Source organism: Oreochromis niloticus, unplaced genomic scaffold (assembly GCF_001858045.2).
Source record: "Oreochromis niloticus isolate F11D_XX unplaced genomic scaffold, O_niloticus_UMD_NMBU tig00002504_pilon, whole genome shotgun sequence".
Classification (NCBI taxonomy): domain Eukaryota; kingdom Metazoa; phylum Chordata; class Actinopteri; order Cichliformes; family Cichlidae; genus Oreochromis; species Oreochromis niloticus.
In genome coordinates this window covers 231,812-259,248 of record NW_020327649.1, presented here as the reverse complement: position 1 = coordinate 259,248, position 27,437 = coordinate 231,812, and the positions used below count along the sequence as shown (strand labels likewise).

Here is a 27,437-nt window from a genome sequence, read left to right as displayed (position 1 = left end):
AGCTGGAATCAGTTTGTTGCAGACGTTTATATATCCCATATTTATCCAGTTAAAGTCACATTGAAATTCAAAAATGTCTTTTCAAGAGTCGTCTGTCCAAGAGGAGCAGAAACAAATATAACAACAGTTATTTAAGCTGTTTTAAAGGCCACAAAGGAGCAGATTGGTTATAATGCAGCTGCTTCAGAGGAATAAAGATGAAACACTGTTTTTATTTCATGTGTAACACCTTTCAATCATGTGTTGACTAAAGTCTATTGACCAGTATAAGTAAAGACATCACACACACACACATGGAAACACTGAAACCTGTTTTTGGTGCAGCAGCGGTCCCAGCTGCTCGCCTTTATCTAGACTGGGTCGGCTGCTTATCTCAATATAATCAATGTTTAAAGTTCTCAGTGTTTCTGTGTTGCTTCGTATAGGATCTCCCAGCATCATCACTGTGCTGTCCAATCATTGTGTGCTAGGTTACCCTTATAGTGCGATGTGTGTTTGCACAAAGAGAAGCATGTGTGTCAAATATAAATAAGCACAGAACAGAAAAAGCTGCCAGTTTCTTCTATTTAGAGTCAAGTTAGTGTTTTGTGTCTTTGTTTGAGGCCTAATGTCAAGCAGAGGTGTGTGTAACTGGACTGCTCTGTTATATGTGTGAAATGTGTGCTTCTCTTCAGCATCATCTTCATCACTGCTGATTCCTTTGTGTCATCATGTGTTGAGAAGAGAGAACAGTTATAACGGAGGAGCAACAGGAAGCCCTGAAATCTGCATCCAACAAGGAAGTGTTGGCTCACCAGTGATCCCAGCAGAGCCACTGGTTTGACTCCAGTTGTTGTAGATTCAATGATGTTGTTCCTACAGATACATGTTAGCATCTTTATTGTAGTAAAGTCTTGTAATGTGAAGCTAGAAACAAGGCAGGAAACAGCTCCATGATCTGATCTTAATGATGTTGTTTTTATTTCTGTCTTTCAGAACTGGATTGAAACTATCAAAGGTCTAAAAACAGCCTCAACCCTCCCAAAGACAAACTTTACACACGTCATCTTTCAGCTACAATCTTTGTTGCAGGGATCTTCTGCCAAACAAGGCTGAGAGAAGATTTCTTACAGCTGTCATGTTGATGCTGTTTCAATCTTTGGGCAAACACACTCATATATTAGGGCTGATATCAGGGCTGCACAAGTTCTTTGTGATGATGAATAATAGAAGTGTGCCTGTTGAAGATCATGTTTCTACATGATTATATGTCCTGTTATTGTTCTGTATTATATTCAGCTTTCAGCATCCTTTCCCAGCCCCTGTTACACCATCCATACAAAGCCAATCTGACTGTGAGCCAATGTGTTTGATAGTTTGTGTTGGATCAATAGATTTGACAGACTTGGTTCTCATCCAGAGGGAAACAGTCCAAATTCAGATCTAATGAAATGATGGAGGCTGTTTCCTACCACGGTGCTAATGTGTGACTAACAAGGCTCATGGTCTCCAGCAGACAAGCGCCTGGAATGAGGTGAGCTGAGTGTTGCTTTGGTGGGTCTGTGCCCACGTCATGCATCAGGATTCATATTGGCAATAGTTCATATCTCTGTTCTTTAGCCTTCATCACAAAGCTGTGAAGGAAAAACAAACATCTAACAGGATTTGATGGATGCAAAGTCCACTGAGCTCTTTGTCATTTACAAACTTGTCCAACCAACAAGAGCACAGATGAAAAACACAGTGACACTTAAAGGATTTTGCCATATATGAGCATAGATTACTTTCATATAGATTTTCAATGCAGGCTTTTGGTGAGCCGCTGGGTTCTGTCTAATAATCATCTCAGCATTTTACAATAGAATAGCTCTTTATTAGCTCTTCATTTATTGTTATTGGACATGAAACAAGGAAGCTGTGTTTCTCATTGGATGTTAGTTTCATGTTCATCAGGATCATTTTCTAAAGAGCTGATATTTAGACCATTTACTGCACTGGCTGCACATTCTGTCTACATTTCTCTGTATGTGCTGTGTTTGTCTTTCATATTTCTCCATATTGACACAAACAGTGAACAGCAGTAGATCTACTCTTCATCTGTTTTAGGCCCAGTGAAAGATCTGAAGCAGAAATGGTGTCATTAGGAGAAGAAGAACGGCGAGGAGGCAGCAGCTCTTAAAGATGAAACACAGCAACTTAGCCCTGAGCTCAGAGAGCTTCACATGAAAAAGCTCCTCAAGCAGATCATGTCAGAGGTTTGTCATCAACAGGAGGAACTGTTCATATCATAGAATGAAGGATGCTTGTCAGCTGGATGAAGAAGGTTATTTAATGGCAAACGTTCACATTGAAGTCAAATTGTTGTCGTGTTGAACAGATTCATGTACTGATTGTCTCCAGAATGTTAGAAGAGCTTCAATGAATCATTAGAAACAACTTACAGCTGCACAGTTGTGTCAAACACATCTTTGTGTCATTTTTGTGTTTCTACATGTGACACACGTCTAAAACATGCACACAATTTGAAGACAAACAGGGATCATTTGTTCCCACAGCCAGATGCTGAGAGCCATTTCCTTGTAGTCCTGTGTCTATATATATGTACCATTAGATGTTATTGGAATGATTGTCAGCTTTGATAGTTTCATGTATGTTTAGCTGGACGGCTGTTTGATCCTCCACATATTTAAAGGTGTCCAGTCCTGAGACACTGGGGGTGGAAACAGCTGTGATGTCATTGGACTGTCACAAAGACAGAAGTGCATGAAGTGAGCAGCCAAGGAGCCGCTGATGTTTTGGATTCAACAGCATTTGAAAGGTTGACACAGACACGTTTGCACATAGAAAGCTGAATTTGTCATATGCCACAGTGAACTCACTGTTCAGTGTTTTTCAGGAAGCTTCTTAACTGCCTCTGCTGCCAAACAAGCAGCTGATGTCCTTGAGAAGAAGCTGAAGAAGTCTTCAACAACAAATACAGGAAGTGGACTTTCAAATACTAGATTCACTTTAGACTCACACAAGAAATGACTCAACTAGCTGTGTTTGATTGACTCCTTTGACTCTATGAAAGCTCAGTGTGTGTCTGTACACAGACTGTTGTGTTGGACTATTATTCAGTTGTTTTCAAATGTCTGCATCTCAGTGTAGATGAGGCTGGGGGTCATGGGAGGCCACCATAGCAGTCTCTTCAACATCATGACATCATCATAAATGCTGCTGGACTGTCTGATGGGCTGACGGTGAAAAAGCCGTCGGGAAGGAAACAGAAGACATTTCAGAGGCTGCAGCAGATTTCTTTGATTTGGGGCCTTTTTCAGCTTTATTGGACAGAGCAGTGAAGATAAGTGACAGCAAAGCAGAGGGAGAGAGAAAGGGGGCGTGGTCAGAATCAAAGCCAGGCCAGCTGCTCTCCACCTCGTGGCACATGGTCACCTGCTCATCCTAGTGAGCTCCACCAGCAGCCCTTTCACACAGTTTACACTGTCAAACACTGTGTGTGGACCTCAGCTAACAATAGGCTACATTTAAGTCTGGACTACATGCTTTTATATTGAGGCAGATTTTTACCTGTTTTTATTCCATCAGCAGCTCAACATCATGAGCAGCTTTGACATAAAGACATCAAACTCAAGCTGACTTTAAACTGGATCTACTTTTAATACAGGGGCTCAAAAACAACCAACATCTTTATTATAGCGCTCGGAGTCTGATGTTGGCTCATGTGTTGTCATTCACCAACAAGACGTTCTACTAGTCAAGGCCTCACCTTAACCCACTGATGCTGATCACACAGACCCACTAATAGAACAGTTTTATCAGGTTTATGCAGCGTCACCATTAATGTCACATTTAATCACATTTACATTACAAGCCCACTACAACCATTATCAACATGTTAAATTACATTATACATCTGCACTGATTTAAAGTATTTTAACCTGGTTCATTGTTTCAGGAGGAGATTTCCATCAAACACTGGATTCTGATTCAGATCAAACTAACAATCCAAAGCAGCAACTTTCAAATCACTGGATTCTTCTTGGTGGCTTTCAGATGAGCTCATGTTACAATCAGCTGCTGTGTGTGTTGTTGTTGTGTAGCTGAAGCTCTGACTCACATTTCATATGTGACCAAAGGAAACTTGGTGCTGTGTGACACACTTTAGATTCTCTGCTGCTGCTTTGAACTCTTCAAACTAAAGAGCCAAACTGATGATTGACTGTGCAGCTCTGACATGGCACCAAATGTCCCTGTTATCAGCTGCTGGATGGACGTTATCAGAGCTTTTTAGTCCCACACGGATCACCAGGAGCTCCTCCTCTGTCTGCAAACAGGCTCAGCAGCTCTGATCATTCATTGGAGTCGGCACAGAGTGTGGAGACATCTAGTGGTCGTGGAGAGTAGCGCCATCAAAGCTCTGCTGGTGAATGTAGTTACTGTAAGGTCTCTGATGGAGCTCTGTGATTGGTGGATGGTCCAAACTAAATCAAAGGATTTAGTTTGAAATCCGACCGATCAGCTGATCAGCAGTCAGGACGTCAGTGTCGTGACACGAGTACTGGATCAAATGTGACCCTGAGCTTTGTTTTGACCTACAAAGTTCACATCCTGCTTCTTCTTCCAGTTCAAAACATGCAAAAGTTGATTGGTTTCCACAGCAGAGCCTGACACAGCGCTCCACGCCTTCTCCTCATCACATTTGTGCTTCCTGACGTGCAGCTGCTTCCTAAACTTCCAGACTTCTAACTTCATTCATAGGGAGGAGATCACTCCACTGCACTGCAGACACACTTCACACTTTCATGAATTCCTTCTAAGGCCTGATGTGGCTTTGCTTCCTGCTACATGACACATTTATTCACAGCTTATGAACCAATCAGGAGCCTCCTACCTGTTCCCACAGCCGCCTCATTAATAACAGGAAGTCAGTGTTTCTGTGAGGCGACGAGCTGAACTCTGACTTTTCACTTATACCACGTCTTATTTCTTTCTTTATTATATTTATTGATTTGACCTGCACAGTGATTTTATTTCTATATGTAGATATTTGATATTGTGTAACTGAAGCTGTGTCCACGTTTGATCTCAAAGTGACACATGGACTCTGTCTGTGTCCTCAGTTTCCCAGCATGCCTCGGCTGTGGAGCTGTATGAGGGAGAGCTGTTTGTCCTGCTGCCCTGTGAGTTTCCCACTTTTGAACTGGACAGCCCCACAGTGGTGTGGAGTCGCTCCGCCCTCAGTCCTCCAACCGTCCACCAGCTTCAAGGAGACGAACTGAAAGATCCAAACCAGCGTTACAGCGGCCGAACATCCATGAAGACTGACGCTCTGGAAACTGGAGACCTCAGCCTGAACCTGACCAACCTCCACCTGTCTGACAGCGCCACCTACACCTGCTCCGTCAGATCATTTAGACTGAGAGATGTCCCACTGCAGGTCAAAGGTCAACATCAAACCAAAACCCTGCTGTAGACGATCACAATCACTCAAACTGAACTTTTAATATTGTCACAATAAGCATGCTTGCTTCACCATTTTAAATCTAAGCATCTTTAATTCATTACATTCAGTCAAAGGTCACCTGACAATTTGTGTTTCTCTACAGAACCATTTCCATCCTGGGCCACAGCTCTGCTGGTTCTGCTGGTTCTCCTGGTTCTCCTGGTTCTCCTGGTTCTGCTGGTTCTGCTGGTTATCCTGGGTCTCCTGGTTCTGCTAGTTCTCCTGGGTCTCCTGGGTCTCCTGGTTCTCCTGGCTCTGCTGGTTCTCCTGGTTCTGCTGGTTCTCCTGGGTCTCCTTGTTCTGCTGGTTCTCCTGGTTCTGCTAGTTCTCCTGGGTCTCCTGGGTCTCCTGGCGCTGCTGGTTCTCCTGGTTCTCCTGGGTCTCCTGGTTCTGCTGGTTCTCCTGGTTCTTGTTCTCATCGTCTCTGAAGCTCTTTTATTTCATTTCCACTATTTTAAGTCAGGTGAGTGTCTCCTACTGCACTACCCATAATACCGATGGTTAGCAGGTAGGGGTGGGTTTTGATTAGTGATTGAAATCGATTCTAGCTTGGATAACGTCATAAGTAAGACTGTAGACAGTAAGTACTGTAGTAAGACAGTAAGACTGTGTGCTGCGTGTGGCTGGACTGTGGCATTATGGGAATTTTAGCACATGGAAACATTTGTTTAGCCTTTGTGTTGACAGTGTAGAGTTATTTCTGCCGGCAGGGTTTTTAGCGTGTTGAGACTCTTTTTATTGTATAGGGGGATTTAACCTGTAACTCTGGTTGTGTCTGTTTCCAAGGAAATAAATGGTGTGTTTCAGGCCAACTTAGTGTCTGTGCCCTGAGCGCTGACCCACTCACTCCCCTTCTACCTGTATGTGAACGCACTTTGAGGTGCAGATTTAGATCCACCACTTTTAGCGGCTCCATTAACACTGAAGCCTCACACAGGAAGTCATTTCCATGTGCCCTTTATTTACTTTCCGGCTCTTTGAAGCTTCGCTGCCAAATGTGGAGGAAAAGTTTTATCTGGAGCTCTGCAGCAGGTATAAACTGATATTAATCTTTAATCTGTCAAAACTGAGAGCAAACAAAAGAACTGCTGTATAATGCCGTCCACCCACTTAGTTTAATTGGTCACATGACTGCATCATATGACTAAAATGCATCATTGTTTTCAAAGGGCTCAGTTTTTGTTGACCAAAAACGCCGTCTCAGTGTGGAGGCCAAAACGGAGAGAAAAAGCAGCTTTTAGAAGGAAAACGTATCAGTGTGGACATGGCCTCCGTCCTCTGATCGGCTTCAGCTTTCTCTACACCTCTGAAACCTGCTGCTATCTGTACACCTCATGCTGTGTTTGCTGTTCTCTCAGAGTGTCAGGTGGAGGAGGGGGCGGAGTCATTCCAGCTGCCTGAGGACACTCAGGTGGAGTGGTGACACCGTCCTGAGAAGCCTGACAAACAGGAGCAACATCACAGAGACCGAGTGAAAGAAAGACGAGCGTGTGAAAAGCGGACAGTTCAGCCTGACCCTTAAACGCCCCACAGACAGATACAGCTGTGTGGCCTGGAGCCAGGGAAACATCATGGATGGAGAATCGTGCTGCTCACAGTTACAGCTGTTTGTTCACTTTCACTTGGTTCTCTCTGCTTTCACTTATTATTTTATTGTGTTTCTGTGTGAAGCTGTGAAGCTCCATTGATCCGACTCCTCTGATGGCTGATCGATCAGTTTGATCTGTTTGATTATTGATCAGTGATGTCAGAGTGGAGTCAGTGTGATGTTGTTGTTGTGTGTTTGAGGCTTTTAGTGTCCATGAAGGTCTCTGCTGCCGTAGATCCTCTGAACTGTGACAGAGGTCTCACTCTGGAGGAAACTCTCAGCACTTTCCAGCAGCTCCTCCATCATGGAGGACGTTCCCTCACTGTAACAGGTGGAGGAGAGGAAGCACAGGTGGATGCTCTGAGGAAGAGGAGCGTTCCTACAAACCACATGATCACATGACCAGAGGGGCGTGGCCTTCAGTGCTGGTAATAAAGGTCCACATGTGACACTTTGAAGGCTCCAACAAAGCAGACCTGTGATCACTTTAACTCAGTATGATGGATTGTTTGGATTTGTCTTTGTTTCTCTGGCTTTTCTTGTGTGTCTGTGTGTCTTTGTGTGATAGAGTCATGTGACCTGCCCAGGGACGACACATGAGCAGCTCAAATCTGGCAGGTTTCCATCTTCTGTTTTTATCCTGATGTCCATGAACATGAACTCTGTCCCTGTCAGATAAATCCAGATAAAAACAGCCAGTTACATTAAATCTGATCCAGTGTTGTTCTTCTTCTGTGGTGTTTGTGATGGAGCAGCTGCTCCTGATGTGTGTGAAGATGAAACCTGGGCTCCTGCAGCTTTCTTTGCTACAGAAAGTTACATTTAAGATGTTTAATGTCACATACAATGAAGTTTAGGACTCATTTAAACCAGCATGAACTAACAGTTGTATAAGGAAAGGGAAATAAATGAGATGTGAACACCAGGAAATAAGTGAAATGATGATGAAGAATGCAGAACTATAATTTAACCAAAACTAGATCCCCCAGAAACATCCTCAGAAATCCAAACCTTGTCTCTAAGACCCAGAAGTAACACAGTAACACTAGACTGTGGATCCACCACAGCCCTGCAGGACTGTTTGGACAATATGGTCTGGAGTGTATTCACAGAAGGATCAGACTTGGAGGGCCACACATCTGCTGTACTCTCATACATCTGCACTGAGAGTGTAACAACAACAAAGACAAAGTGTTCCCAAAGCAGAAGCCATGGCTCAACAGTGAGGTGCAGCTCTACTGAGAGCAGCGCCTTCAGATCAGGAGACAACAAACCTACAAAGAGGCGTCTGATCTAAAGGCATCAAAGAATCCAAACGCAGATTCAAACAGCGCATCGAGGAACACTTTAACACAAACCACTCCAGAAACATGTGGCAGGGATCAAGACACTCACTGGCTACAAGGACAATCGCACACAAACTCCCTGCACATCACCTCACCTGACACCATAAAGCAGTTCTTCGCCCGCTTTGACCAACAAAACAGTGACACCAGCACCTATCCTGCGTTACAGAGAGGGACGACGCCCCATCCAGCTGGAGCAGCATCAGGTCAGAGCCACACTGACAGAGTCTATGCGAGGAAAGCAGCTGGTGCTGACGGTGCAGCCGGTGGAGAGCTTAAAGCATGTGCAGACCAACTAGCAGAGGTTTCACCACCATCTTCAACCTCTCACTGCTACAGTCTGTAGAAGGCAAACAGGTGGACAGAGGACGCCATCATTACAGCTCTTCACACAACCCTCACACATCTGGACAGCAGGAAACACGTACGTGAGAATGCTGTTTGTGGACTTTACCTTCAACACAGTTCAAGCCCACAAACTGGTTCATAAACTCAGCAACTTAGGACCCAGCAGCTCACTGTGCAGCTGGATACTGGACTTCCTGAGCAACACACCCCAGAACGTCAGGATGGGAGCCACACCTCCTCCACCCTCACTCTGAACGTGTGTCCTCAGTCCCCTCTTATACTCACTTTTCACCCATGACTGTTCTCCACACCAGTAACACCATTATAAATGTGCTGATGACACCACCATCATAGGACTGATGGACAACAACGATGATTCAGCTACAGAGAGGAGGTTCAGCATCTGAAGCAATGGTGTGACGACAACAACCTGCATCTGAACACAGCCAAGACAAGGACATGATAATCGACTTCAGCAGAACAAAGCCATCTGAGCACTCCACCCTCTACATTGATGGAGGAGGTAGAAAGGGTGGAGAGCTTCCTCGGAGTCCACATCTCGGACGACCTTACCTGGTCCACAAACATCTCCCACCAGGTAGGGAAAGCACAACAAAGGCTGCACTTCCTCAGGAAGCAACGTCAAGCCCCAAAGCCTGCTAATTCATTTCTACTGCTCCACCATCGAGAACCTTCTGACCTCCTGCTGCACCCTCTGCTTCAACTGCTGCACTGTGGAGGACAAGAGGAAACTGCAGGTGAGGGCAGCAGAGCGGCCAATCGGCACTTCACTGACCCCCCTCAGAGACATCTATACTGGCAGCCTTCAGCAGGAAGCATCATCATCAAGGACCCCTCCACCCTGGACACTCACTTTCCCACCTTCCCTCTGGTAAACTCTACAGGTCCAACAAAGACAAACAGACTCAGTAGAAGTTTCTACCTCCACCCTGATTGAAGGTCAACTGTGCTGTTAACACTCATGGACACTTGCACTATATTTATTTCTAACCAGTATTCATTACAGTAGAATTCCTGCCTCTATTTATAGAACTGTATTCTTTTACAGCAGCAACCAGCATTCCTACCGCTTACTCAATGTGCAATCCCACCAATCACAGAGCACCTTATACTGACCTGATCCTCCTCTTTACACGGTACCTGCAGATATATCTATAGATTTGTTTCTGTGTATAACCTGTGCAGATCCTTTTGTTTAGATACTTCATTTATTGTGCATTACACACATTCCCTGTGTAGGTACCTCTGAAACTTGTTCTTATCTTTATTTATCTTCTTCTATTATCCTAAGAATCTGAATGTAAACAGATACAAGCTGCCAATGGAGAGAAACTCCTCATTGTTCTGGTAACAGTGACAATAAAGATCTTCTATCTTATCCTGATAGAATTTCTATGAATTTCTGTCAAACTGTGGACTCACGGGACGAGTCTTCAGATGACGTCTCTGCTCATCGCAAGATTTCGAGCAACTAACCATAAACGTTCATCCTCTCTGTGTCTGACTTTTAGCTTCATTTTATTTTCTTCTTTTCTTCTTAACATAGAAAATTCCATTATGAACATTTGGCTGCATATGAATATACTTCACTTTATGAAGCATCAACACATGAAGTTCATCTTCAATTAGATTCACCATCAGCTCACTTTCATATGAACATCCACATAATGTCTTTTTGATTCAAACACACAGGAAAACTTTCTTCCCAGAAACAAATATATTCAGTATAATTGATTTGATTTCCATGTTAATGTTAGATTAGTGGCTCCTCCATCCTTTCCACACAGACTCTCAGTGTGGGGCCTACAGAGTTATTATCATAGTTTCTTATTCGTTGCTTTGGTTAAACTTCTACCTGATTGTAATCTAAACAGTTTCAGTCAGTTAAGCAGGATTAACTATCAGCACAATCACATATGAATTATGACTCTATTGTTAACTCTTAATGTCTTTTATCAGGATGGAGTTCTGGCACATTTCTTATCTTCCAACATTCCTGCAGCCACACACACACTAATCTCTCAAAGCTGAGTCTACACACACAACATCTACACATTTAAATCATGTCAACCATTCAACATATTCATTAAACTTCTGATTCAGAATGAAGATGATTTACTAATAGCACTTCGTATCATTGTAAACACAACAGCCTAAATGTTAAAACCTTTTTATTTCTCTCAGAGCCAATAAGAGGTGAGGGGGGGACTTCTGTCTCTCTCTGTCCCACCTCTCTCAACAAGGACTCATTAAATTCATCCCACTTTCATCATTCATTAAAAACATATTTATGCTGACTATGTGATGTAATGCAAGAACAGTAGAGGTGAATGGATGGATAATACAATACAATAATAAAATGTCATATAATAACTGCAGCTGTCAGCAGAGCAGCTGAACTAGAACAGCAGTCGTACATTTATTTACAAACCCCACGTGTACAGGGCAGGATGTGCAATGGTCCAGGGGAAAAGGGACAAAGTCCAACACACGCTCTGCTCACTCGCTCCTCTCGTATTTTTTTCCAGCACACTCACGCTCACTCCACTCCACGCCACCAGGGAAACAGATCGGGGTCACGGACGAGTGCGAGAACCTGAGCACAAGAGAACTGCGGTGAGCATAAACAGAGTAATCACACGACAAACGGGGTTTATCGGGGCTGTACTGACGAGAGTAAATCCACCACCCAGCGAAGAAGCCTTCTGAGCCTCAGCTTAAATAGCCCAGGAGTCCAGGTCATCAGGTAGAGTCACGGCAGGTGCGTGGGCCAAGGGCGGAGCCCAGCTGAGCTCCGCCCAGGCAGACAGGTGAGAGACAGGAGAGAGAGACATATAACCATAGTATGCTAATAGCAAATTCTTTTGTCAGGTTTAAAGTGAGATCCTGCTTTAAGGGCAGCTTCATCTGCTGGTAATGACAGATGTTTCTAGTATATCAGGCTTGGCCAACATTACAGGGACTTACTTGCAGAGACCCACGAGCTCCAAACTTGCTGCTTTATGATTGGTGCAGATGCTCTAAGCTACTATTAACCAATAAGAACCACGGGGTCAGGGGTCACTACAAGAACTTATCAGCCACCAACTTGTATATATAACTTTACTCACACTTGTAAAACTCTGTAAGTAGAATTCAATGGGGCAGAGTGAGCTGAGCACAGGCCCACTCTGTGACACTCAGAGCTTTGTGGATATCATCTGCAGGTGCACGTACTGGGAGTATTGGACACAGTGCATGTGCAGCCAGCTTGCAGCCACTTTGCCACCACTTTAGGACAATGTTTCCAGTAGACTGAGCCACACTGACTGTGAGCAGTCATTGTGCTGCTGCATGGCTGATGGCACTGCAGCTGTCAGGGACAACAAGAACCACTCAGCTACCTCAGCCAAGCCAAGACTGTGCTGATGTTCAATTCAATTCAATTCAATTTTATTTATACAGCGCCAAATCACAACAAAAGTCGCCTCAAGGCGCTTTATATTGTACAGTAGATAGCACAATAATAAATACAGAGAAAAACCCAACAATCATATCGTATGACCCCCTATGAGCAAGCACTTTGGCGACAGTGGGAAGGAAAAACTCCCTTTTAACAGGAAGAAACCTCCGGCAGAACCAGGCTCAGGGAGGGGCGGCCATCTGCTGCGACCGGTTGGGGTGAAAGAAGGAAAACAGGATGAAAGACATGCTGTGGAAGAGAGACAGAGGTTAATAACAGACATGATTCGATGCAGAGAGGTCTATTAACACATAGTGAGTGAGAAAGGTGACTGGAAAGGAAAAACTCAATGCATCATGGGAATCCCCGGCAGCCTACGTTTATTGCAGCATAACTAAGGGAGGATTCAGGGTCACCTGGTCCAGCCCTAACTATATGCTTTAGCAAAAAGGAAAGTTTTAAGCCTAATCTTAAAAGTAGAGATAGTGTCTGTCTCCCGAATCCAAACTGGAAGCTGGTTCCACAGAAGAGGGGCCTGAAAACTGAAGGCTCTCCCTCCCATTCTACTTTTAAATACTCTAGGAACAACAAGTAAGCCTGCAGAGCGAGAGCGAAGTGCTCTAATAGGGTGATATGGTACTACAAGGTCATTAAGATAAGATGGGGCCTGATTATTTAAGACCTTGTAAGTGAGGAGCAGGATTTTGAATTCAATTCTGGATTTAACAGGAAGCCAATGAAGGGAAGCCAAAACAGGAGAAATCTGCTCTCTCTTCCTAGTCCCTGTCAGGACTCTTGCTGCAGCATTTTGGATTAACTGAAGACTTTTCAGCGAGTTTTTAGGACATCCTGATAATAATGAATTACAGTAGTCCAGCCTGGAAGTAATAAATGCATGAACTAGTTTTTCAGCATCACTCTGAGACAGGATATTTCTAATTTTAGAGATGTTGCGCAAATGGAAGAAAGCAGTCTTACATATTTGTTTAATATGTACCTTGAAGGACATGTCCTGGTCAAAAATGACTCCAAGGTTCCTCACAGCATTACTGGAGGCCAAGGTAATGCCATCCAGAGTAAGAATCTGGTTAGATACCATATTTCTAAGATTTTCAGGGCCGAGTACAATAACCTCAGTTTGATCTGAATTAAGAAGCAGAAAGTTAGCGGCCATCCAGGTCTTTATGTCTTTAAGACATTCCTGCAGTTTAACTAATTGGTGTGTGTTACCTGGCTTCATGGATAGATAGAGCTGCGTATCATCTGCATAGCAGTGAAAATTTATGCTATGTCTTCTAATGATGCTGCCTAGGGGAAGCATGTATAATGTAAATAGAATTGGTCCTAGCACTGAACCCTGTGGAACACCATAATTGACCTTAGTGGGTGAAGAGGACTCTCCATTTACTTGAACAAATTGGAGTCTATTAGATAGATATGATACAAACCACTGCAGCACAGTACCTGTAATACCTACAGCGTTCTCTAATCGCTCTAATAGGATATTATGGTCAACAGTATCGAACGCTGCACTAAGGTCTAGCAGGACAAGCACAGAGATGAGTCCACTGTCAGAGGCCATAAGAAGATCATTTGTAACCTTCACTAAAGCTGTTTCTGTGCTGTGATGAGCTCTGAAACCTGACTGAAACTCTTCAAATAAGCCATTCCTCTGCAGATGATCTGTTAGCTGTTTGACAACTACTCTTTCAAGGATTTTTGATATGAAAGGAAGGTTGGAGATTGGCCTATAATTAGCTAAGACAGCTGGGTCTAGAGATTGCTTTTTAAGTAAGGGTTTAACTACAGCCACCTTGAAGGCCTGTGGTACATAGCCAATTATTAGAGATAGATTGATCATATTTAAGATTGAAGAATTAATTAATGGCAAGACTTCTTTGAGCAGTTTTGTAGGAATGGGGTCTAAAAGACACGTTGATGGTTTGGAGGAAGTAATTATTGAAGTTAACTCAGAAAGATCGATTGGAGAAAAAGAGTCTAACTTAACATCAATGGTACTAAAAGTAGCTGTAGACGATATTACATCTGTGGGATGATTATTGGTAATTTTTTCTCTAATGATAAAAATTTTATTTGTGAAGAAGTTCATGAAGTCATTACTAGTTAACGTTAAAGGGATGGTTGGCTCAGTAGAGCTCTGACTTTTTGTCAGCCTGGCTACAGTGCTGAAGAGAAACCTGGGGTTGTTCTTATTTTCTTCAATCAGTGACGAATAGTAAGATGTTCTGGCTTTGCGGAGGGCTTTCTTATAAAGCAGCAAACTATTTCTCCAGGCTAAATGATGATCCTCTAAATTTGTGACACGCCATTTCCTCTCCAGTTTACGAGTTATCTGCTTTAGGCTACGTGTTTGAGAATTATACCACGGAGTCAGGGACTTCGGATTTGAGGCCTTAGTTTTCACTGGAGCTACAGTATCCAGAGTCGTACGTAGTGAGGAGGTAAAATTATTAACAAGATAATCGACCTCTGTTGGAGTAGCGTTCAGATAGCTGCCCTGCTCTATGTTGGTACAGGGCATTGAAGATGATAACAGTGGGTGGATTATATTCTTAAACTTAGTTACAGCACTTTCAGAAAGACATCTACTTTGATAAAGTCTACTCTCCATTGCTGTGTAATCAATTATTGTAAATGTAAATGTTATCAGGAAATGATCAGACAGCAGAGGGTTTTCAGGAAACACTGTTAAATGTTCAGTTTCTATGCCATATGTTAAAACAAGATCTAGAGAGTGATTAAAGTGGTGGGTGGGTTCTTTTACATTTTGAGAGAAGCCAATTGAGTCTAATAACAGATTAAATGCCATGTTGAGGCTGTCATTTTTAGCATCTACATGGATGTTAAAATCACCCACAATAATTATTTTATCTGAGCTGAGCACTAAATCAGATAAAAAGTCTGAGAAATCAGAGAGAAACTCTGTGTAAGGCCCAGGTGGACGATAGATGATAACAAGTAAGACTGGTTTCTGAGTTTTACAGCTGGGGTGGACGAGGCTAAGCATCAGGCTTTCAAATGAATTAAAAGTCTGTCTTTGTCTTTCGTTAATTAATAGGCTGGTGTGAAAAATTGTTGCCACACCGCCCCCTCGGCCTGTGCTTCGAGGTTTCTGGTAGTTAGAATGATTTGGGGGTGTTGATTCATTTAAACTAACATAATCATCCTGCTGCAACCAGGTTTCTGTAAGGCAGAGTAAATCGATTTGTTGGTCAATTATATATGTTGTGACCTGAGACCAAAACACTAACCCAGGATGGTGATATGATGGTGTGAGAGTGGGTGGATGAGCCCATCCACCTTAAATATGGATCATATAAATATCTGTAATGCAACACATGTTTTATGCAACATGAACATATTTCCCAGCTGTTTCATGTTGTGTTTCCAAGATTTCAGTTTCCTGTAACTTTCATTTGTATTTCCTTCAGTCTGTTAATCTTGGAGCTGTGAGCAGCTTCTTATTACCAGGTGAGAATATGTAACAGTCTGTAGATGTGATGACACTATGGAGCGGATCTCCTGTCTAGTTCTGCACAGAAAGCTGATGTCACTGCAGCTGCTCATATGTGCTGCAGCCAAGCCTACATGAGAGGGCTGTGCTGTGGAACAGGGTGGTGCAGGTGGTGTTATCTACATTTTAACATTAGACAACAGTCATATGAAGACACTTGATATTGTCAGCTAAAGACCTACAATAAGAGAAAGAGAGCAGCAGCACTAGTGCAGCAACAGCAGCTCATGTTATAAAAACACTGATCAATGATTTGACTGTAGCTGCTCCAACTGTCTGTGTCAGTGATGCTGTTGGAGATGTTTCAGTAACACTGACTGAGACTGAAATGGTTTAACACTGGTTTCATGTTCAGAGAGATTTGACTGTTAAATGTCACATGTTTCTGATATATGTATAACACATAATCATGCTCTGTTACACACATTCATATTTGACTGTTACTGTATCATATTCAGTCCTCGTCTTACACTCAGGTGTTCATCGCAGTCACAGACGTGTTTGTAGTTGTTGTTGTCAGTGTGTGTGTGTGTGTGTGTGTGTGTGTGTGGCAAAGTGTTTCTGCGCAGTGTACCAGGGTCATGGAGAAAAGCTGTCGTACCATATGCACGGGGAGTGTGTGTGTGTGTGTGTGTGCGTGTGTGTGTGTGTCTTTTACTGCTACCTTTCATTACATAATTACCAATAAGAATAAACTGTTAATCACAACCAAAGAACAGCTCACTTCCAGATGTTAGCTGCCGAAAGATTTTGTCAAATGTTTATTATCAACTTATTTTTTTTTCCAACCTAAATATCAGCTGCTTTAAAGCAGCCTGGTTGTCTAGCAGTACTAGTTTCTGTCACTAGATGGCAGTGTAGGCTTTGGTGTGTGTTTGATCACTTTGTGTCTGTTTCTGGTGTGATCACAGCTGAGACGTGTTTGGTTCTGTGGGCCTTTCAGTTTCATCTAAAACCTCCTGAAAGTCTGAATAATCGTCACCTTCGTTGAGATCAGACAAAACAGGGGAATTGTAGAAAAGGGGAGGGGCCAAAGGGGTACCCCAAAATTTACAGGGTTGCACCAAAGAAGAAGAATGAGGAGGGGCTCCAACTGATAATAAACATAAGTGCAGACTTGGAGGTCGTGAAAGTATAAAAGGAACAGTTTGGGTCTGGTTCCATTAATAAACTACATACTAATGCTCACTATTGTGTAGTTATTATAAAGTGCGACTAAATCCTCCCTCTGGAAGAGTCCATGTGTCAGTATTCAGACACCTGGCTTGGGTTTCTGCAGCTAATTTGTCACCTGTGAGGACTCTGAGACAAACCCACAGCATGCAGGTCATTTCTACATCTGTTGGTGTGTCCTCAGTTTCCCAGCATGCCTTGGCTGTGCTCATGGAAGTGAATGAGGGGCAAAGATCTGTCCTGCTGCCCTGTCAGTACTCGGATTTCATACCTGGTGATCTCGGAGGACAAAAGCAGCGTTACAGCGGCGCACATCGATGAGAGCTGATGCTCTCAACACTTCAGACCTCCGCCTGTCTCTGAGAAAACCAACAATGGCTGTCAGCAGCAACTACACCTGCTCCACCAGTGCTGGGAGAGAAGAGCTGAGACTGACAGCTCTTTGTACAGGTCAGTACTGTAGAGGTCAGAGGTCAGTTTGCTGACAAACCATTGAAAAACATTTTTGAACTAAAATCCATGGAAGTCACAGAGGAAAGAAGAGACACTGCAGAGAGGATCCAGAATATTTGATGTTTTCTGATGACAGTTAAAGTTTCCAGCTATCAAAAAGTGTAACAGCGCAGCCTTCATGTACTTTCAGTTCTCCATCATTAATGATGACTATCCGTTATAAATCATGTTGGCTAGTTTTCTAACTCAGTCCATGTCTCCAAAGCAAACTTCTGTCCCACACTTTCTGTGCTGAGTCTTCAGGGATTCTTTTCACTTGGTGCTGAACTAACTTTAATGAATTCGGCTCCAAAGAAACCCCAGCCCTCCCTAAACAAGGCTAACAAGCAATGCAACAACTCTTTGGGCTCTCTGTAGTGTAGCTATGAATCACAATCAGCTTTACTGACCACAGATATGCACACATGACACCTTCATGACAGACACTTACTATATGCACATGTAGCCCTCATTTACTCAATACCATTAAATAAATGGGCTTTGGGTTCTTTCTCTAGTGTACTCTCGTACGATGTTCTTAAATTAACTTCTCTTTTGTTTCTGGGATCAATGAAGCTTGTTCCTTACAAGTAGCACTACACACGAAAATGAAAACGAGTGTCTACAATGCAGTAAATCATGTCATACACATTGTAAAGTAGAGCATTGCAACCCTCCTTTAACTTACCAAACAATGAAAAACAATAAAATAGTTAAATGGCAGGTTTCAGTATTCAGGCAAACCAAAAAACACACACAACAATTTACCCACTGTGCACAGAATCCCCACATATACAGTGTAAACCACCAGTTATAACACAATTATAGTCCCAAATTAAACCTAAAGCCGGCAGAAATAAACCTTACATTGCAGGCCTGTAGTGCTCCAGTTTCTCCATGTTGTATACTCATTGTTTCTTCAATAAAGTTTCTATGGAGAAAAAAAGGGGGCTGTCCACAGCCGCTCACTTCCTGACTACCCGTCCGTCTAAGGACACTACCTTGTGACGTAGGTAGGTAGTGTCCTTATGAGCGTCCTTCCCCTGAATTCGGACACAGCAAGAGTTTTCCATAAGATTTCTCCACCGTCAGGTCAGGGGTCAGCTCTGTCTCACACTCAGTACAAACCACCAGCATCACTCAGTCTGCAAGTGTCACATTAGTCGACTTTTTTAATTGGTATGCACTAACACAGACAGGTTTCAATATGTACACAAGGATCTCCACACAGAGCTACAGGAATTCATATGGACTGAAATACACACACAAAAACAGCTTTACTGCAATAACAGCTCCATAAGGTAACTCCCATTCCCAGCAACACACCCACTGTGTTTAAGGTGGACTGGATGAAGAGCTGTCAATAACAACAAACAGATGAAGGTGAACGAATGCTCAAACATGTGAGATAAAGGCTCTGTACTTGTGCTGGTAGATGTCTGGGTCTGGGCTGATGTGGTTCTGATGTACAGGTCATCCCATAGAGAGCCGTGCAGCACCGAGTACCTCATCACGAAAATGATGAGGTATGTAGGGCGATCGTGGCTCAAGAGTTGGGAGTTCTCGGAAGGTTACCGGTTCAAGCCCCGGCTCGGACAGTCTCGGTCGTTGTGTCCTTGGGCAAGACACTTCACCCGTTGCCTACTGGTGGTGGTCAGAGTACCCGGTGGCGCCAGTGTCCGGCAGCCTCGCCTCTGTCAGTGCGCCCCAGGGTGGCTGTGGCTACAATCACCAGTATGTGAATGTGTGTGTGAATGGGTGAAAGACTGAATATGTAAAGCGCTTCGGGGTCCTTAGGAACTAGTAAAAGCGCTATATAAATACAGGCCATTTACCATTTGATGCTGCTCCCTGATTGGACGGCTGGTTTCAGCTCTGCTCTCAGTCTTTACTGCACAGGTGAAGGTAGAAAGTGTGACTGGATCTATAGACTGGAAACAGAGAAACATGCTGAACATTTGAAGCTTTGCAGCAGAAATGTTCATGTTACAAATACAGCAGAGCTGATCTGGGATCAGTGTGTTCACACCTGCAGCTACAACAAGGTTTCATGTCTCCACACGTCAGCATGTGAACTTTACTCTGACTCAGTCTGAGCAGTCAGACGGCAGATTTTTAAAGTTAACACATCAACACACACAGCTGAGCCCCTCCCACCTGTGCTGAGCTTCAGGTGGAGTCCCGCCTCCTTCCAGGAAGCAGCTCACCTGTGTGTCCGTGTTTAGTGTCCAGGTGTGGAGTGGAGCTTGTTGTTGGTGTGAAGAAACTGTAAGTTTGCTTTGTTTCCTCCTTTAACAGTTTGTCTTTAGGAACTTTACTGTTTGTTCAGCTCATGTTTGATTTCTTCACACAACAAACTGTGTGTGTTTATATTTCCGGTCTCTCCATTAAAGTGTGTAATGTTTTCCTGGCTAACATCAGCTGTGTGCAGCTTAGTTCAGCACAAATCTGCCGCTCCATACTTCACGGTAACGGACTCACAGCTGGACTAACGAGGCCGAGTATGTCCGCCACTCTGAGCTACGTTCGTGTTTGTGTACTTGTAGTTTGTACTTTGTGAGTTCACTCAGAGCACAGAGGACGCAGCGTACGTGATGACGTCACAGCCCTCTACCTCCTTTACTGTCACTGTGATTAATATTTACACACGACAGAGCGCAAACGCTAAGCTAAAGCTAAGCTAGCCAAGAACCCAGAGTGACGTTAAAGCTGAGTAAACACTGACCCCAGACCAGCACCGTGATAAAGTGAGCTGCTGCTGCTGAACTTGAACAGGTAACACAGTGATGAGCAGTCAGGCTGCAGGTTTCTACCTGTTCATGTTTCTACAGTAGAATCACTTTGAAGTGTCTTTGTGCTGTTTCATCTTTGATTTGTGTTCATAAACAGAGAAACATCACGTGACCTCATCAGGATCTGTGTTGGTGTGTGGGGCTGTAGCCTCAGCTTTAGATTACAGTCATTATGAGACAGTGTTTCAGCTCATTTTACACAGTAACATCAAAGTAATATTATGAGGAGGAATGAAGTAATGTACTCCATTATTTTTAATTAAAGTGTTTTGTGTAATATGTGTAATGAAGAGTTTTTTGAGTATTGACCAACACTGATCACAACAAAGAGGAAATGCCTCCAACATGCACAAACATTTGACCCACAACATGCAGTCAATGTGCACAAATGTCTTTGATATGCTGCTCAGTGATGGTGGTGACTGTCAGAGCAGAGCTACTGAGAATCAATAAGTAATATCAATGATGGAATCAGAATCACTAAATTCTCATCATCCCTGTCAGCATCATACATGTGCTGTATAATGTGATAAATGTAGAGGTGCTGGCTGTTCTCTCCCTCTGCTGTTTAGCTGTAAAGGACGCCTCCCCGCCTTTGTCTCATTCATCCTTTAATAGTCTCTTCTAACATGCAGAGATCTGTATGATCTGTTTCATAGAGTCTAACCAGCCCGTACAGGTAACAACAACAGTCACTGCATCACTGACACACAAACTTCATCTCTGTCAATAACAACATTCATACATGGAATAAAAACACATCAGTGGATCATTGCTGGAGCTGCCTGGACTTTAGTCTTCAGGATCTCAACCAACAGCATCGACATGCTGCTCCAGATGTTTGTGTTCCAGATGGGTGGGTCAGCGACATTCTTTCTTTCCCTCTCAGGTTTAAATATCTGGGACTCTCCACCGTTTCCTTTTAGAACTGAAGAAGCTTCTCAGATGAAACGTCTTCACTTAAAGAAGTCTCTTTTTTTCTCTCCAAGCTCCTCAGATCACATGACCTGGATGACTGAGAACCTACAGACATATTGACCTGGTTTCTAGGTTTCAGTTACTCCTGTTAATGTGAACTCACTGAGTGTTTGTGGTTTACCTCTCAGACTGACTGAAGATGATGATGGAGGAAGAGGAGGACAGAGCAGAGTCTGCAGGGTCCAGCTGTCTGTCTGTGAGGAGTGACCGGTCCAAAGATCTACCTCCACAGTTCAGTGGTGAACCTGGACTAACGAGGTCAGAGAGCTGAACTCACTGAGTAACAGAAATAATTCTGCACTGACATTATAATCAGTGTTGATTCTGGTTGATTTTCTGACTGTGTTTGTGAGCTGAGAGGAAATGAAAATGAATTTGTTACAAAAATCAGTTTTGTCCAGTTTTCCTGTAAAAAGCTGAACTCTAATCTAAGAGGATGTTACTGGAAACAGCTGCATTATCTGCAGTAGGGCTGCCACAAACGATTATTTTGATAGTCAACTAATCAGATCATGCATCCATTGGACGTAAAACGTACAGCTTATTGCACCAGCATGCATCTGCTCTTATATAACTATCATTAACTTACAGCTTTAAGCGTTTAAGGTATGTGCTAACTAAAAATAAAGACAAGATGATAGTTTATTAAATTTTAATAAAATTTGCAGATTGTTTCAGTGGAGTTTAATAAACTCAGCCGTCTGCTCCTTGCCATCTAAAATATAACAGGACACTGGAGTATATTCTCGAGCATCTCACACTTCTGATAATCAGCTGTCTGCTTGACGTTTATTCAGCTGTGTAAAAACAATAATTTTAATCTCAGCCAAACCGAATTACTCAGGAACAGATGAAATAGTAAAAAAAAGCCAACGAATCTAAGTCACTCATATATCATCAGTGTTGGGACTAACGCGTTATTAAGTAACGCGTTACAGTAACTACGTTATTATTGTGGTAACGAGCACGGTAACTAGTTATTATGCCAAAACCAGGAACGCGTTACTCGTTACTGGGATTTAGATAGGCTCGTTACTCGTTACTTCGTGTGGTGGATATCGCGGAGCTTCCACAGATTCAGTAACATTAGCAAGTGGTGGAGGCCAGCAGGTGGATGAAGGAAAAGGGAGGCAAGAGGAGAGACCCGAAGCGGCCGCCGGTCCGCGTGTCAGGTGAACTGAACTTCAGGTAAGAAGTTATGACCTGCAGTCTATCGGAGTCAGATATAAACCAAGTTTAGGTGGAGTTTATTTTCGGTATGCTGACATTTTCGTACTGCGTGCTAGCTAGCATGACGGAGTTTCTATACAGCTGGGTGGGTGCTATGTTACTGATGTTGAACTTTATTTTGTTCATACGGTTAATTATTAGAGTTGCCAACCGTCCCGTAAAAAACAGAATCGTCTGGTATTCAGAGAAAATATGACGCGTTTCGTACTGAGGTGAAAAGGAACACAGTTTGTCCCGGACTTCAGCTACAATGAAAAAGACACAAAGCTGAAGCTGCACAGCTGCCTCTTCTTCTCTCATTCTCTCCTGTTTCTACTTCAATCATGAAACTGATCAATGATCAGCTGATCGGCTTTTCTCTCTTGTTTATTTATCGCCCACTTTGCGCCAGAAAGAGGAAACCAGCGGATGTCGCGTTAAACAACAGCAGCACGTTTAAGCTTGATCAGCTGTTGTTAGAATTTATTTAATATTAATTTCTAGTATCAGCTGATGTTTGCTGGAGCCACAGCTGTAAAGCTGCTGGTCATGATATCGGTTTGGTTATCTGGTGAGAGGGAAACATGCAGATGAAACCAGGAGATGTCCTTACTGAATCATCAGAGCTGAACAGGTGATGGAGAAACAGGTTTACCTTTTAGGTGACATGGATGAGTTGAAGGGAAGTTATGAACTGTTTCTGAGAGACAAATAACACCAGGATCCTTTTCTAAGTAGCTGACAGCTGGTAACTGTGCAGGGGCGGGTCTAGCAAAGTGTTGCCAGGGGTCCATGTAGGGCATTAACAGGGAAAGGGGGGCACAAAGAAATACTTTTCTTTATTATTCTCATTTAAAATGTCTCGCTTTTAAAAAAAATAATTATCTGAGTCTTACAACAAACAACTGATAGATTGATACATATATACCATCAGAACAGTGTACATCACTGTCACAACAGTGTTTGTTTTCATTCAAAGGCTTTATGATTTTTCCTATAATGGTGGGCCGGTCTCTAGTCAAAATGCCCGGGACGATTTTTTTGTCCCAGTCCAGCCCTGGATGCAGCTCATCTGCAGTCTGGTGTTACCTACATCTTCCTATTCAGAAGGCAGAATTTCCAAGTTCTGAGTACAATCAAAAGCACCACGACTGCAGTTTTTGTGTTGGATGTAAAAAGCAGGCTAGAATCATGGCGGCGGTCAAAGACGGTCCAGGCGTGGGATTTCTCTCGTGGAAATGTGCACATTATTTTTTCCTTTCTATTGGTAGGTGGCACAGTGCACTTGTGGCAAGTAAGCAAGATAGAAGACTGGTACTCTTGCTGGGTATCCAGTTACGGAAGCAACACATTAACAAGAGAATTCTGAGTAAAACCAAAGTTACTTTCCCTAGTAACTAGTTACTTTGAAAGTAACGAGTAACTTGAAGTAACTGAGTTACTTTTTTAGAGAAGTAACTAGTAATGTAACTAAGTTACTAATTTAAAGTAACTTACCCAACACTGTATATCATGTTTAACCTGAGTAGCGAAAGACGGTGGTGGGTTTGAAAACGATTTGCCGGGAGTCCGGTGTTCTCAGTGGCTCTAGTGAGCCTTGAACCCCGGCTAGCTATCGAGCTGGTGGGTAACAGACGTCTCCGAAAACGTCGGAGTGCTTTTGAAAATATGTGGTGACTTGATAAACCGAGCAGATATTTGCGCTTTACACAGCTACATTCTCGCCTGAAAATATGTTAAACTTTTATTTTGTGACCCAGAAAGAATAATAAGAGTGATATTAAAACTAACTAGCTGCCGCCATTGTTGGAAACTGAGCTGGGCCGCGCTATGAATACATGGTAAAATTTAAAAGAGACATAAATACTAATTGTACTTTCTGTGGGGATCATCCAGAAACTGTGACACATCTTTTTTGGTTCTGTTCTTTTACACAGAGATTCTGGAAGGAATTTAGCAGGTTTGTTATTGTCCATATTTTAAGGGAATTTTCTTTACGATGGGAAAATGTTTAATTCTGTTTCTTTAAGTTCCCCAAGAAGAATGATAAATGTTTTTTTATAATTAATTTGTTAATACTTTTAGCTAAATTTTTTATCCATAAATGTAAGTTTACTAACAAAACACCATATTTCTGTCATTTTTTTAAGGATGTGGAAATGTATATACAATCAATATCAGACTCCACCAACCAAAAGGCTCAAAACAATATATATATGTGAATTTTTGCGTGTATTTATATAATTATTACCTTTTTCTTTTTACCCCTGGTTTTGTGTGTTCATGTTCTGTTCTTTTGTATACTTCATCTGTTCGCATGTTGTATACTCATTGTTTGTTAAATAAAGTTCTTTAAAAAAAAAAAAATCAGGGACACAGTTTCTTCTTCTTCGGGTTTTAACGGCAGCTGGCATCCTTGTACATGCAGTGCTGCCATCTTCTGTTTCAGTCCGTTATTACACTCTTAAATCCTACTACTTATTCCTGCGTCTTTTGTGACCTTACAAAGCTTCAAACGACGCTTCGACTATTAAATTAGTCGTCTGCGATTTTGATAGTCGACGTAATCGTGACTAGTCGACTAATCGTGGCAGCCCTAATCTGCAGTCTGTTTGATCACAGCTGCTTCAATGACTTTCATCATGTTTGTGTCTGCAGAGGTCAGAGATCACAGTCTGCAGGGTCCTGCTGTCCGTCTGTGAGGAGTGACTGGTCCAAAGTTGGAAATCCAGACTTCAGTGATGAACCTGGACCAACGAGGTCAGAGAGCTGTGATGACTCCTTTACATGTTTGTGTTTCCTGGATAAATCTGACCTGAAACATCCTCAGATTGTTACAAAGATTCATTAAAAAGAAAACAATGAAAGAGAAAAGATCCAAATGTTAGACTTGGTCATTTGCTGTTTGAGGACAGTGATGCTCACATCTGTGGGGAAAGTGTGACCTGAGTGGGTTCATGTTTGTCTTTAAAGAGCTGCTCTGATTCTCTTTGTGTCTGATCTGTGAAACAGTCTGAGAGGTCACACAGAGACCCAGCAGCTAAAGCCTGGATCATACTGGCTGCTGTTACTCCATCAGGACAACACTGAACCACAGTGGTGTGGATGTAGTGGATAAATCCCACCATACTGATGCTCAGAGTTAATCACAGGGAACAAAACCAGATGTTACCTTCAGATTGTGACCTTTGGAGTGGACGATGCAGATTTCAATAGAGAATAAATGTTGTTGTTTTTCAGCTGTGAAAAAAGAATCTAATTTTCTGAACATAAGAATTTATGATGCTGGAAAAAACATGGAGACTATAACACAACATTTCCACTGTATTCATAGAATGAATGTAAAACTGTCAGACATTCATTAAATATGCAAAATGTCTACAGAAACATCAGAGGGTCAGAGGTGAAGCACTCAGTGATTTTGATCAAATGACTGATCAGTTATTGATCTGTACTACACTGATCTACCACGTTAGTAAAGCTGGTGTTCTGGTGGTGGAGAGACCTCGGATCATGTTCTGGTTTTGGAGCAGTGATCTGCTGATGGTTCAGTTTAATGAGCTTCTTCAAAAATCATCCCTGACATCACCACTGAAAGGACGCCCATAAAAACAGACTGAAAATTACTGATATGTTCACAATCTGAGAGTTTAAAGTTTGACAAACTTGATTCAGATGAAGTTATTTGAGCAGAAACTCCTGGATCTTTATCCTGTGTTGATCTAATTCTTCATGGTTCCTCCACAGAGTGGACCAGCAGAGCTCAGAGGTTCCCAGTGGTCAGTCTGCCCAGCAGCATCAAACACAGCTGGACTCCATATTTATGGTCTGTACATGTACAACAACTACTGTTACATCTATTCTGTTCACAGTCATCTCCATGCTGCTCTCTGTAGACCAGTGGATTGTCAGTGTGTTCAACATGGATCTGATGTTTGGCTCCAGGATTTCAGTCTGATTGGCTCATTCATAAATATTCTGTTCCAGCTGCTGGAGGACAACATCATCACTTTCGTGAAGAACGAGCTGAAGAAGATCCAGAAGGTTCTGAGTCCAGATTACCCAGAATGCTTAGAGAGTCAGAGGAGCAGCAGCAGACAGGCATTTGTGAAGATCACAGTGGACTTCCTGAGGAGGATGAAGCAGGAGGAGCTGGCTGACCGTCTGCAGAGCAGTAAGAGGATTTCTGTAAAGATTTAAAGTTTTGGATGAATGAAACATTTACTGATATCTGAAGAGAAGGAGCAACATGTATTAAAGATTCATTCTTTTGGAATTAAGTGTTTGTTTCCACTTTCAAAAGATATTCTACATATTTCTTCTCTTTCAGAACTTCCAGCTGCAGTTTGTCATCGTAACCTTAAATCTGCACTGAAGAAGAAGTTCCAGTGTGTGTTTGAGGGCATCGCTAAAGCAGGAAACCCAACCCTTCTGAATCAGATCTACACAGAGCTCTACATCACAGAGGGAGGGACTGCAGAGGTCAATGATGAACATGAGGTCAGACAGATTGAAACAGCATCCAGGAAACCAGACAGACCAGAAACAACCATCAGACAAGAAGACATCTTTAAAGCCTCTCCTGGAAGAGATGAACCAATCAGAACAGTGCTGACAAAGGGAGTGGCTGGCATTGGGAAAACAGTCTTAACACAGAAATACAGCCTGGACTGGGCTGAAGACAAAGCCAACCAGGACATCCAGTTCATATTTCCATTCACTTTCAGAGAGCTGAATGTGCTGAAAGAGGAAAAGTTCAGCTTGGTGGAACTTGTTCATCACTTCTTTACTGAAACCAAAGAAGCAGGAATCTGCAGCTTTGAAGACTTCCAGGTTGTGTTCATCTTTGATGGTCTGGATGAGTGTCGACTTCCTCTGGACTTCCACAAAACTACAATCCTGACTGACCCTAGAAAGTCCACCTCAGTGGATGTGCTGCTGATAAACCTCATCAGGGGGAAACTGCTTCCCTCTGCTCGCCTCTGGATAACCACACGACCTGCAGCAGCCAATCAGATCCCTCCTGAC

General features: G+C 42.8%; 1 protein-coding gene and 2 long non-coding RNA genes across 3 annotated transcripts; 2 read left to right on the top strand and 1 right to left on the bottom strand.

Moving 5' to 3' along the window:
* The first annotated feature begins 4,827 nt into the window (after nt 1-4,827).
* LOC112845034 (myelin-oligodendrocyte glycoprotein-like) lies at nt 4,828-6,908 on the top strand. Its single transcript, XM_025904557.1, has 5 exons — nt 4,828-4,906; nt 5,103-5,426; nt 5,589-5,720; nt 5,811-5,864; nt 6,844-6,908. The coding sequence occupies exons 1-5, from the start codon at nt 4,828-4,830 to the stop codon at nt 6,906-6,908; spliced, it is 654 nt and encodes a 217-aa protein (XP_025760342.1).
* Nucleotides 6,909-7,636: 728 nt separating this feature from the next.
* Nucleotides 7,637-11,278, bottom strand: LOC109200052 (uncharacterized). Its single transcript, XR_002060266.1, has 2 exons — nt 11,206-11,278; nt 7,637-7,741 (listed from the first exon to the last, which is right to left on the bottom strand). It is a non-coding gene; the product is annotated as an uncharacterized LOC109200052 (long non-coding RNA).
* A 15,245-nt stretch (nt 11,279-26,523) lies between these two features.
* LOC112845033 (uncharacterized) lies at nt 26,524-26,848 on the top strand. The gene is made up of 2 exons (XR_003217811.1): nt 26,524-26,583; nt 26,740-26,848. It is a non-coding gene; the product is annotated as an uncharacterized LOC112845033 (long non-coding RNA).
* The last annotated feature ends 589 nt before the right edge of the window (nt 26,849-27,437 follow it).

Excerpts from the sequence above, each read along its gene's own strand:
- LOC112845034 (XM_025904557.1), top strand. The coding sequence starts at position 4,828 with ATGACACATTTATTCACAGCTTATGAACCAATCAGGAGCCTCCTACCT. Across the intron at positions 5,427-5,588 it reads TGTCCCACTGCAGGTCAAAG|AACCATTTCCATCCTGGGCC; the intron begins GTCAACATCAAA and ends GTTTCTCTACAG. Across the intron at positions 5,865-6,843 it reads GGTTCTCCTGGTTCTCCTGG|AGTGTCAGGTGGAGGAGGGG; the intron begins GTCTCCTGGTTC and ends CTGTTCTCTCAG.